General features: G+C 46.8%; 1 protein-coding gene across 1 annotated transcript in view; it reads left to right on the top strand.

Moving 5' to 3' along the window:
• The window catches only part of LOC144821747 (transcriptional regulator QRICH1-like), a 286095-nt gene that overhangs the window by 141565 nt on the left and 131292 nt on the right, over window positions 1-13238 (top strand). The window contains exon 3 of the mRNA XM_078678952.1: window positions 5659-5833. Within this exon, the coding sequence (XP_078535078.1) occupies window positions 5659-5833 (175 nt within the window). The remainder of the gene's footprint in view (window positions 1-5658; window positions 5834-13238) is intronic.

Raw genomic sequence — 13238 nt, 5'->3', positions numbered from 1 at the left:
CTTTGACATGCCCTCATGCCATCTCGATTCTGACTCTGTCTAGCTTGAGGTTTGCACACACAGGCCGGCCCCCAGATCACCCAAGTTGTTTAGGCTATTCACGTTCAAGATTGTTTATGTACTTTGGAGTATGTTTTGTACTTTCTAGCGCTTCGCTGAGATAAGGGGCTGGAGCATGTGGGAGCACAGAAGAATACGTGAGAACTCTTTGGCCTTTGGAATGCTTGCATGGAGAGTGTCCAACTGCAGTAAGTTTCCTTGGCCAAGAGGAGGTCTTCTCAGAAACCTCTAGTGCATTGAGATTATAAAAATGGGGTTTGTTAACTTGTAAGGAGGGATTTTGTTTTGACCTGAATGAACGAAGGACATGTCTAATTCAGTGTTGCAGTTCCCAGCTTGCTGAGTCTCTGTACCCTGGCTGTGAATTCCCCAGTCAGAAATGGACTAAAATTGAGTAGTTGCAGGCTGTGATGTATTCTTTTTGATTATTGGCATTTTGATGTGTATGTGTATGTGTGTGTGTGTGTGTGTGTGTGTGTGTGTGTGTGTGTGTGTGTGTGTGTGTGTCTGTGGGCACATTCAACTCTCTAGTGGTTATAATCATCTGATGTATTTAGTGTATATATCTTTATCTTTTCATGGCTTCCTTTTGATTTCTTATGTCTGATTATTTGCATTTAACAGTGCCTATTTATTGCAGTGGACGTCCAGTATTTTTATAATTATTATTTCTTGTATTTTATTCCATACATTTAACAGTTGCATTTGCTTACTTATAAGTGTGTTATTATTGCTTGCGATTATATATTTTCCTATATACATTTATTTGTTTCATTTGACATCTGGGAAAACCTTTCTGTTCGAGAGTGATTCACAAATAAAACCCCACGCTTTATTCTGAAAACCGGCTTTTGATGTGTCTCATTTTAGGAGGGTGAAATCCATTTCCAGGTATTTTTAATTTTTCCCTCTGTGGGAGAGCTGTATTTTCTATTATTTGGGAGGAAGAAGCAATACAGCCATCCGGACCATCATGGACAAAGGCCTAGCCACCACAGTCTTACTACACAACCTCTCCACAGCCTTTGACACAGTCTCCGACAGCACCCTTATCACAAGACTCCACAACTCCGGATTACACGTTCTTGCCCTTTGCTGGCTGGCCTCCTTCCTTTCCGACCGGACCCAGCAAGTCAGGCTCCTGCCATACAGGTCTGAAACCAAGAACCTCATCTGCGGAGTGCCTCAAGGATCATAACTGAGCCCCACTCTCCTCTGCATCTGAATGACACTACTCACCCACATTATAAGATCCTACAGAATAAACATTGTGTTCGAGGCATGTGGGCTGCTGTCATTCATATCTGTGCATAGATCGCCGCCTAGTGTTGGGTCCGGATGATTGCACCTTGTTGTCCTGGAAGAGTCTTCGAAGTATCACGAGATAAGTGACTCCTCCCCTGGACTACAGGTATCGTATGCACATGATACCAAACTCATCCTCTCCCTCACTGACAACATCATCACCAGGACTAACTTCAACACCTACATGTCCAATGTAGCTACCTGGATGAAACAGAACTGCCTAAAGCTCAACACAGGCTAAACTGAAGTCTTGATCTTAGGCAACAAGAGCTCTCCTTGAGAATCCTGCTGGTGGCCAAAAGACCTGAGACTCGCATATACCCCCACTGACCACGCCAAAAACCTCCGTATCATCGTGGACGACAAACTCAAAATGGCCAAACAAGTCAACACCGTCACCTTCTGCTTCATCATCCTACACATGCTCCGCAAAATATTCCGCTGTCGCCTCACTGATCAGACACATGATCACACAGTTCCTCATCACCAGCAGACTGGACTATGGAAACACACACTATTCTAGCATCACTAAACAACTCTTCCAAAGACTCCAGACCACACAACGCTGCAGCCAGACTCTTTCTCGGCTTCCCCTGCAACGCACATATCATGCCCCACCTCCGAAAGCTACACCGGCTACCAGTCCAGAAGTGATGCCTATTCAAACTGCTCACCCACACACATGAAACTCTCCACAACGTTGGACCTGCCTTCCTCAACCAGCGCCTCAACTTCCACCAACCCACCAGGCAACTGCGCTCAGCCTCACTCCTCCTCCTGCAAATACCCCACATCCGAAGTAGCAAGTCTGGAGAATGCTCCGTTTCCTACATCTTTGCCAGATCATGGAACGATCTTCCACACCACGTCAGGACCTCCCCATCCCTTCTCATATTCTGCAAGAAACAGAAGACCTGGCTATTCGACTAGAAACCCTATCGGCCTATTAATCTGTGACTGGATACCTCTCATGTGATAAGCATGCTCTACAAATCCCTCTAACATAACATAGCTTCCGTTTCACGTCTTCCGAAGACAGTAGTTCACCACTTTCAATTATAAAATGATTCTGACAGCTTACTATTGGCCAGATCCAGTGGCATAACTTTAACCCCCGCATCCCCTGTGGTGCGGGGGAGGCACGAGCTGCAGGGGGTCCCCACAGCACAGTACCCTGGCCTGAGAGCTCCTGATTGCCTGGCCATCCAGCATACCTCTAGAAAGTTGACCACAAGACTATAACATAAGAGCTCTAGCCTATATAACCTAACGGCACATGGCACAGTATTTGAAAATCGGGTCCTATCCAAAGAAGTCACATCTCTGAAAAGCTTTGTTCAATGTAGCATTTTTTTTTTTCTTACTAGCAAGCTCTTGTGTAGGTAGGCGTAGTGAAATTCTATGGCCTCTGTTATGTGTCTTGAGAAATTCCTCATGCGTCTGTAAACGGATATTCCAGTTGATTCAGGGATTTCAAATCCCACCACAATAGCGCTTTCTTCCCATTTCTCAGACATAAAACCTGATGAAATATCTGAGTGGGGAAACGGCCAGAAAATGACTGCAGTATCTGTCATTTCTGAAGTGAGAATACTAAACCGGTATTCCTGCCACACACGTAGTAAGGTCCTTCGAAGAATATTTTTCATACATAATGCTTCATCTTGAGGGCTCTTGATACCACTTGTCTGGAAATCAACACTCATAGTAGGACCTGATTGTTGCTATGGTTTTTTTGTCACTTGAGCCTTCTCAATCCATAAACTAGCAATGAGTTAAACATCTAATGTAGGATGATGTTTTTCTTGGTGCAATTGGATCTGCTTGGATGATTTATGACGTGCACACTCTTTCCTGTGTAAAACCATTCACTAATTTTCAGAAGAATGATCCTCTGGCATTTTTACTCAAGTTTATTCCAGAGTCCCCTGTCAACCAGACATGTAAATGTAAATGTAAATGTAGGTGTACTTATATAGCGCAAACCTGTCACCCAAAGGGCATCCTGGCGCTTGCTTAGGGAACCCGTCCTGGTATTCCCCTGTGAGAAACCCCGGCAGGGTGTCCACAAGGTGAAAGTCAGGCATCCCGCCGCGAGGGGCCGTTGTGGAGATTAAGCAAGCTATTGCCCAGAGTCGCAGAGTGTGAACCCGTGAGTCGAGGAGGCACCGGGGCGAGAATTATCGAGTCCGTGGAATTTTTAGCCCAAGACCCGCCGAGGCGGGGAATTGAACCCTGGTCCAGGACCGATCTCAGCTTCCGGGTCTGCCGCCTCTAACCCCTGAGCCACACTTCTCCTCTCATCTTTATGGCTTTTATCTTTACTAAATTTTGATTTTGAGGTAGAGAGATCTTTACATTTCTTAGAAGTCTATAGGCCTTTTAGGTTTTGTCTGGACCTCTCAAAGTTCATCCAGACTCTGATCGAGATTTATCATTACCTTTTGATAGACAGCACTGTGGGTTTTAGAAGTTTGCTGGTTAAGTACTATCTTGAATCTTAGATTGCTATATTAAGACGAGGAGTGCTCTTTCTGAAGGTTGTCATACTGCTGCTGTTACAGCTAAAGTGGCTTTAGTAGCTTTCCTGCACTATGTCTATCTAGACATTACATGTGAGGCTGCCACTGAGGCTACTACTCCTACATTTGCTAGTTTGAGGTCAGGGACTGGGTTTGACCAAAAGTGCTGAGATATATATTCAGTTGAAATGTATTTGAAAACCGACTGCTTGAGAGGTAAGGCTTCCTGAAATTAAGATTTGTTTCCCATTTGCTTCCGCTTCATCCGTGAGACTGCCACAGCTAAGTGAGGTGAATTAAAAGTCCAGTTTGGACAAAATACACAGCAGGAGTCCCAGCATACGTCATGCGACACAATATGAATAGCAGAGCTCTGATATGAGAGGGAAACTAATATTGGCAAAGCCAATAGGTCTCACCTACGAGAGCTATTGGCTCTGTGAATGTCTTTTAGCAATGTTGTACAGCAGTGTGGCTGCAGTACAGCATGGCTGAAAGGTAGGGAAAAAAGCGCTGCCAAACAGCCAGCACTGGCATCATCATAGCTTTTTTTCCTTCTTTTGTTGGCAGTATGGGGGGCATGCAACAAACACGGAGCAAGATTGTTGGGTGGGACAAGCAACAACACGGGGAGGGACAAAAGAACATGGGTACAAGAGAGCGACACACAGTGGGAGGGCAAGAGAAGCATGAGGGAAGTGGTCTGAAAACACATGCACTCTTATGACCTCCCAAACACACAGTTCTAACAATATGAGGTAGCATGGTTTAAGAAATAAGTTGGAAATAGATGGAAAACATTACCTTTTGGTTTATCTACTTCTTGGTTGCATAGGCAACACGTGGAACTAATGGCATTAGTATTGTGCAGTTGCATATGGGTTGTGTTTAATGTAAGGCTCTAACATGCTGATTAATTGGAACATAAACACATTGGAACACATCTCTGTGTTGTGATGCAGAAACTGGATGAATCTTCTTGCATGCATGGCCTTGAACTCTGCATGGGTAAACAAGTACAAACCTTGGGTTGTTATTAGTCATGAAAAGGAACTTGGTTTCTTGGTCATGTATTTTATCCAGTGGGGTGGAATGATGTCACATGATGGGTGGAAACTTACAAATAAGCCAGTTGCATTCCTCAGATACACACCTACCGAAGACCACACAACAAAAATGAATGTGATTAGGCCCTTAGAAAAACCAAAATGGAAGCAAGCCTTAGTGATACCTTTAGTAGTAGTAAATAGTTTAAAGCTCAGGTTTGCCAACTTTAAGTATTTACCCAGGCTGTAACACATGCCCAGTAGTCTTTTTAAAATGTGGGCTGATGAGACCTTGATATAAAGTGATATGTAATCAGTTTATTAATTAATGAACACATATTGCTTTGGAGGGGAGGGACTCTAGAACTGTCCTGTAGAAGTTAAAGATCATAAGTAAGTGTATTTAACACTGGGAGATTCTGAAGTTCACCAGGACTAGAGGTAAGGATTGCTCATCAGTGGGAAAGAGAAGACTTCTACATTTAATTTTAAGCGTTTGTAGCCTGGCCGCATGCTTGGGTATCCAGAGGTAAGCTAGATATTTCTGGTGCTCAGACACAGGAGTCTCCTGTGACTAAAGAGGTTATTTCAAGAGTTTAAGAAGGGTGCAAGAGCGTAGTTTAAGAAGGAAAAAAATAAGATTTTTATGATAATGCTTACAGTCCTATCTTATAATTATACTTTTCCATGTATTTGTGTTTATAAATTATTCTGCTTTTTTACAGCGTGAAGCCTTGCAGTGTTCTTCTCCAGACCCCCATTTGCAAATTAAAATTGACCCTGACCTACTGTCCAGTCTCAAGCCAGAAGAAGGGGCTTACTTTTGGAAAACCTGGGCACAAATAAAAAATGAAGATCTTCTGAAGGAGGGTGAAAACAGTACCCCTCCAGGAACTGGAAGTAGGAACTTTTTATTTCGTTTATTAAGGGTTGTGTACATGTTGTTTGCTTTGTATTGATGTACATTAGGACGTTCAAATTGGTTGGTATTCCTATCCTCCCCCTTGTGGCAAAAATAATAATTTGTTTTAGTGTGATGGAGGGAGGATTTAAACGAGATGAAGCTCTGCGTTTGTGTCCCTCATATACATTGCAGTGGCTTTTTGTGTATACAATTGTTGGAAATATGTCTTTCATTGAGGTTCACCCAGAATATGTTTGCCTTGTTAGCGAAGCCTCTTTTGGTTGGTGCTAGAATTGTGCACTCTTCCTTACTAATCAGGGGTAAAGTACTTCTGCTCTCCTTTATGAACATATTAAAATTGGTATAAACCTGTTTATTAGTGCCAATTTACTCGCAAAATGAATAAATGATGGGCAGAATGCTGAACAATGCAAACATTCACCCCCCAGTCACAAGGATCTGGGTTTAATCCATTGTTCTTTTGCTCACCACGCTATCCCAGTTTGGACCCAGCCATATGCAAATTAGTCTCGACCCTGTTCCTCATGGGAACAGTCCAGCCCGAACTTCTAAGTTGGGTCCTCCCTGGACCGGAAACAAGCATCATGGGACTGGTTTCGGGGCATCACCCCATATCAGCCAGGCTACCTTGAATCCAGTGGTGCAGTTCGGGCTGGACTGTTCCGCTGAGGAACAGGGTCAAGACTGATTTGCATACGGCTGAGTCCAACTGGGATGGCGTGGTGAGCAAAAGAACGATGATGGATTAAACTCAGATTCTTGTGACTGGGGATGAATGTTTGCATTGTTCAGCATTCCGTCCATCATTTGTTCCTTTTGCTTTTGTCGCCCTAAGTGCTTTTACTTCCAAGTCACTAGCATATGGAACCACCTGTACTCAACGCCTGCAAATTAAATGCGTCTAGTGGGCTGCAGCACACATGCCACCCACTGAAGTAGCACTGTAAAACGTGTCTCCAGGCCTGCCACTGCATCCTGGATGTGCAGTTTTAAAGTGCCATTTTGCCATGGCAAAATATACCTTTTGTCAGGCCTAAGCCTTCCCTTTTAATACATATAAGACACCCCTAAAGTAGGCCTTAAAAGCCCATAGGGCAGGCTGCATGGTATTTAAAAAGTTGGACATGTATTTTTAATACTTTACATATCCTGGCAATGAAAAACTACATAGTCGTTTTTTACTGTGGCAAGGATGACTCTCTGATAGGTAAATGCTGTTTTCACTAATACATTTAATACATTTTAGATTCAGTTTGAGAATAGCTAGAAAATGGTTCAATGACTAATTTTAATAGTAATGTAAAATCCAACTTAATGGTTGATTTTATATTACGATTTCACAAATAACACGTTTAGAAAGTTGTCATTTTACTGCCTAAAACCAAAAGACTTTCCTGCCCGAGTTAGCCCTGATGGCTCCCTTGTGGACAATCGGTTGTGGGTAGGGGGACTTCGCTCTTGTCAGGATGCCCTGGGGTCTGTTCCCAGCCTTTTCCCAAGCTTCAAAATATGCCTGCCTTGTCACTGAGTGATGATGCTCACACCTAAGCCTACCTCCCTTTTGCCTCTAGTCAGGCTGGCACCAGACCGGGCGGGAGGGGAGGAACTGACCAGAACTTGTTTTAGGGGTGTTCAAAGGCTTATCCTACACCCACAGGTTTGCACTAGGTATAATAAATGGACCCCCACAGACCTTTCTCCTGAACACTCCGGGAACTGTGAAGACTAGGAAGGACGACTGCATTACAGACTGAAAAACCTGAAAGAAGATCGGGCCTGCTTATCTTGCCTCCAAGACCCCAGAATTCACTCCAAGGGTCAGTTGGCTGACCTGATGTTTGAGCTACAGGTGACACAACCAGCTTCTAGAGGCCTCTCTCCCTGCCACTATCCAGCTGACCAGTTTAATCTGGACCTGATCCTGCTACTAGCCTCTCTTGGAGTGAGTCCTAAACTCAACATCGTGCAGCAGCTTCTCCCCCACGCCAGGTCCTGGACTCTTGGATGGTATCGGGGTGTACGCTTTCTTTCCCCCAACTTCAAGAAGTGGGACTTAGCAACCTTTTACCAACTTTCTGCCTGGAGCACTGCTGGCGACCGGGATCACTGTCAAAGCTGCAGACATTGACGTTGAATCACCAGTCGGCCTTCGTTTTCTAGTTTGCTCCACTGAAAAAGATCTGACTTCTATAAAAGCTTTTATGTCCAAATGTGGAGAGCTGCATCGAGACTGATGCCAAGAAGTTCCCAGTTGATGTTCAGGCCTAAACAGGCATGAACTTAGAGTGCTCGGAGGTTTCCTGTCTTTATTCGGAGGGGTCAGTCAGCTTACTGTCAACCAGGTGCTGGCGCAAATCTATAAAACAAATACTGAGCATGTGCTCTCTCTATCATATTTGTACAACCCATTTTAATCATTCCCTTTGCCGCCCGCTCACAACCTTTCAATGCCTTGCTGGTGTAATCCACACCATCTACCCAGGGCTGGTTAGGGAGCTTCTGGTTGTCCCTGAACCTTTAGCTGTACTTTTCAGTGTTCAGTCCAAACTTGGCAAGTAAAGTGGCTTTCATGGGAGTGTACTTAGTTTGGTCCCCAAGTTCTAGTGTTAGAATTGTGTCCCTATTACAGTAGTCATGTGTTTCCATAGACAACCCACCCACCCCCTGAAATGCTCTTCTGGGACCTTTTGGACCTTCAGGGCCACCTCTTAGGCAGAAAACCATTTGTGTAGGCCATCTCCTACCACATAACTGGGCACCAGATCCTTGGGTATGTGAACTCTTATCAACTTCAGAAACTGCAGGTATGCTTCCACCATCACTGTTGGAATCTGCTTGTCTGGCTTTGATGTCCAGCTCTTTTAGGCTCTGTTCATGAGCCAACAAGATATTCTTTTCCTCCAGTGCTCTTTCAGCTCTTTTCTCCTCTGCCTCTATCTTTATCTTGGTCATTTGAAGCTTGAACAACCTCTCCTTCCTCCTTCCCACCAGTTCCTCCGGGGATAGGCTGTGGGAAGAGACACTGCTTCCTGCCCCGACATGGGGCTCCATCCCAGGGATCAAGTTAACCCCTTCCACTGCAGGTGGGTACTCAGAAGGATCGATACAAAAGGGGATGATGGACGGAGAGTTTGAGCAAATCAAACACTCACCCCCAGTCAACTGATCTGGGTTTAATCCATCACCATTCTTTAGCCCACTCAGCCACCCCATTTCAGACATGGCTATATGCAAATCAGTCTGACCCTGTGCCTCATGGGAACAGTCCAGCCCGAACTGCCAAGCCATGTCTTCCATGGACCGGAAACAAGCATCCTGGGACCGGTTTCGGATTCATAATCCTCATCAGCCAGGCTATCTTGAATCCAGTGGCCAAGTGAGCAAGGGACTCACGTCTGAGCATACCCCGCCACACTTAGGGCGAACAAAGCGATACAAAAGGGGATGATGGACGGAGAGTTTGAGCAAATCAAACACTCACCCCCAGTCAGACTGATATGCAAATCAGTCTGACCCTGTGCCTCATGGGAACAGTCCAGCCCGAACTGCCAAGCCATGTCTTCCATGGACCGGAAGCAAGCATCCTGGGACCGATAATCCTCATCAGCCAGGCTATCTTGAATCCAGTGGCCAAGTGAGCAAGGGACTCACGTCTGAGCATACCCAAACTCTCCGTCCATCATCCCCTTTTGTATCGCTTTGTTCCCCCCTTAGTGTGTCAGGGTATGCTCAGACGCGAGTCCCAGCTCACTTGGCCACTGGATTCAAGATAGCCTGGCTGATGAGGATTATGAATCCGAAACCGGTCCCAGGATGCTTGTTTCCGGTCCATGGAAGACATGGCTTGGCAGTTCGGGCTGGACTGTTCCCATGAGGCACAGGGTCAGACTGATTTGCATATAGCCATGTCTGAAATGGGGTGGCTGAGTGGGCTAAAGAATGGTGATGGATTAAACCCAGATCAGTTGACTGGGGGTGAGTGTTTGATTTGCTCAAACGCCCCGTCCATCACCCCCTTTTGTATTGCTACTCAGAAGGATCCTCATCAGGCCCCTCCAGCTCATCATCCTCTTCTGTGGCTTCCACCAGGGTGCAGTGGGCTTTTACAATTCCACCTTCCAGGTGGTGCTCTTGGCAGGAAGTCTAAACTCCTTTCAGAAATCCTTGAGCTGGGCCACTGTGTACACATCCTTGTTGGCCAGCTCAAATTCCATCCTTGCATGTTTAATTTCGGACCCAACAGGTAGATGACGAAAGAGGCCATCAGGGAGAATTTTAAATGGCTTTCTTTAGAGCATAACTGGGTTGGCCCCCTAACTACTAGTAGTAGAAAAGCGCTATGTCCCACAGTTTGGCATTGGTTTCTACAGACCTCTCCATGCTATTCTGGGACATTGTCAACCATTAGGCAGAAAAACATTTGTCTGTCATCTCCCACCACCTAACTGGGCACCAAATCCTTGGAAAAGCATACTGACACTGTGGATTCGCTCACACCATGCCACAGTCACTCCTGGAATCTGCCTGCCTTTCTTTAATGCCCAGCTCCTTTAGACTTGGTTCATGAACAAGCAAAATATAATTTTTCTCTAAAGCTCTCTCTGCCTAAATTGGGCTACTGGCTGACTGGGGTGTTAACCCTGGTCAAGCGGCAACCACAGTCGAAGTCAGGGTAAAGGGCAAGCAAATACTAAATTAACCTGTTCCTATCCTCTGGTAGCCTGGCACAGAGCAGTCATATTGATTTGGAAGCAGTGTGTAAAGTATTTGTGCAACACTTCAGAGAGGACACCAAAAAATCAAACACCGGGATAGAAAAATAGATCTGACTTTAATAAATCAATCTGATAGAGACTTCTGGCTGCAGATTCCTTACCTTTGAATTCCCAGGCTGGATCTGGAAACTTTTGCTGAGCAATACCCTTGCACGTGCCATCGGGTGGCTCCCTATCGGCTCTGCGTGACGTCGTCTGCGTCGGTTATGATGTCACTGTACCTATATAGGCGCCACTCAGGCGTCGGACATCAGTTCTTCTCTTTCTGTGCCAGTTATGTGCCAATCTGAGAAAGAGATGTCTTAGAGGAAGACCGATTTCCAGCCGTGTAGTGCCTGCCAACGCATGATGTCGGTTACCGACCCCCACCTTGTCTGTCTCTGGTGTCTCGAGCGCGACCGTGACTCCAAGTCGTGCTTGGACTGCTCGGCCATGGCGCCAAAGGCCTTGAGGGAGTGGGCAATGAAGTTCTTTTTGGGCCAGCAGTCGACACCGCACCGTCGAGATGGACTCGGCAGACGTCACGATCAAGAAGAGGAGGTCACGGGACAGCACGTGGAGCCCTAAATCTTCTTTGTCCCACTCGAGGTCCTCGGGACACTCGGAGGGGTGGGTGTGAGGCGTAAGCAGAAGAAGTCCAAGCGGACTTCATCTTCACCTCATCTGTCTTCCATCAACGAGAAGGAAAGGGAGCACCGACGCTCTAGGCAATGTTCCGCAGAGCCAGAGCCTAGGTCTATTTAGCGCCTCCCTCCCTTTCCGGGAGCCAGAATGACTTCCGCTCACATAAAAGAATTTTATGAGGCCATGCGCCGCTTATTTGAGCCGGCCAACACCACTGGTGAGCATTCGGGCCACGTGGGGTAGGAAGAGGTCCCATCGGGTTTGACACAGTCTGCTCCGCCCACGGCACCGGTGGGGCCTCATGGATCCGATTCGGGTCAACACCGGTCATGCCAGCGCAAAGTCTTCCTGTGTTGGACCCGAAGTCTGTGCTTGTGGCGCCACCGGTGCCAGCCCCATCCTCCTCCCCGACAACACGCAGTCTGAACGAAATCGCTTGAACCCAGGAGTTCTATGTTGTCGCCTGAGCACTTTGAGGATGTGCTAAGCTCAGGAGAGGAATGGTGGGAGTCTATGGACCCTCTGGAATACCAGGATGACTCTGCGGAGCAGTTGGACAGGTTTGGGGGACTTTCGGAAGCCAAGGGACTGGACACTTCTCCAGATACGGGCAAGCTCGCTCCACCAACAGTGGCTATGGAGGAAGGAGCATCCTATGCCATGGTGGTAAAAAGGGCAACTCAGGTCCCTGGACTAGAACTACCCTCAGTGCAGGTCAGGACTAATCTACTGACCAAAGTGCTTCAACTTGGAGCTTCAACTTCCGAATCCATTTTGCCCTTTAATAAGACCCTTCCAGGCGCCTTTCTAGGCATGTGGTCCAAGCCTAGCACAGGGGCTCCTGTGAATAGGACAGTTGCACACCGCCATCGCCCAGCACCGGTTGATCCGAAGTTCCCCACCCCAGAGAGTTTGGTGGTGCAGGCCTCTACTTTCGGACAGGGAATCCAAGAGGTTGGATGCATTTGGGAAGAAATAGTTTTCTTCCTCTAGCCTGGCATTGCGGTCGGTGAATACTGCATGCTTATTGGGCTGTTTCTCCCACTCCCTTTGGGAGTCGTTTGCGCAAGTGCTGCCACAAGTCCCAGAGGAGGCCAGGGCTGTGCTCTCTGAAACAGTCAAGGATGGGAGAGATTTTACCATTCGGTGTGGCCTAGATACAACAGATTCGATGGGCAGATTGATTTCCATGACAGTGGCCTTAAGGTGCCACACCTGGCTTAGGACAACTGGCTTCTCGAGCGATGTCTAGGTCAATCTCATGGACATGCCCTTTGATGGAAACAGTCTTTTTGGGGAAAATGCAGATTTAGCCCTGGCCAGGTTCAAGGACTCTCGCGCTATGGCCAGATCCTTCGGCCGCTCATCTACTCCTCGTGGTCAATCTTCCTTTCGTTCCTTTTGTGGCAATGGAAGGAGTTTCCTGCCACGTCAGCCCTATCCAAGCTACCGTCCTGCACAGACTGCCCAAGCTGTGCGAGGACGCAGTGCATTTCAATCCAGGAATGGAGGCCAAAAGTTGTCGGCCACCCGGCAGCCGCAGCCACCAAACACTCCTAGTCTGAGTCTGCAAGACCACACTAACCCAGTTGGCGGGATGATTCGTCACCATCTCACCCACTGGAGATCCATAACATTAGACAAACGAGTCTTGCAGATCATTCACAAGGGCTATTCTCTGCCTTTCCTTTCTTTTCCTCCTCTGATTCTGCCAAATCAGGAATGGCAGACCGGGATCATCTGAAATTGCTACGGGAGGAAGTTACAGCTCTCTTGGCCAAAGGAGCTATAGAAAGGATCCCGATTTCAGAAGTAGACAGTGGTTGTTATTCCTGCTACTTTCCGAAGAAGAACAAAGGGTTGCGGCCCATCCTGCCGGGTCACAGGCATTACCTGCTGTTCAAGGTAGGCTGCTAGCACTTTTAGTTTACTGTGCTCCCTTTCGGCCTCACCAGAGCCTTTCGGGTGTTCACCAAGGTGA

Source organism: Lissotriton helveticus, chromosome 1_1, assembly GCF_964261635.1.
Source record: "Lissotriton helveticus chromosome 1_1, aLisHel1.1, whole genome shotgun sequence".
Taxonomy (NCBI): Eukaryota; Metazoa; Chordata; class Amphibia; order Caudata; family Salamandridae; genus Lissotriton; species Lissotriton helveticus.
The sequence above is the reverse complement of the archived record's forward strand: the minus strand, read 5'-3'. Positions and strand labels throughout refer to the sequence as shown.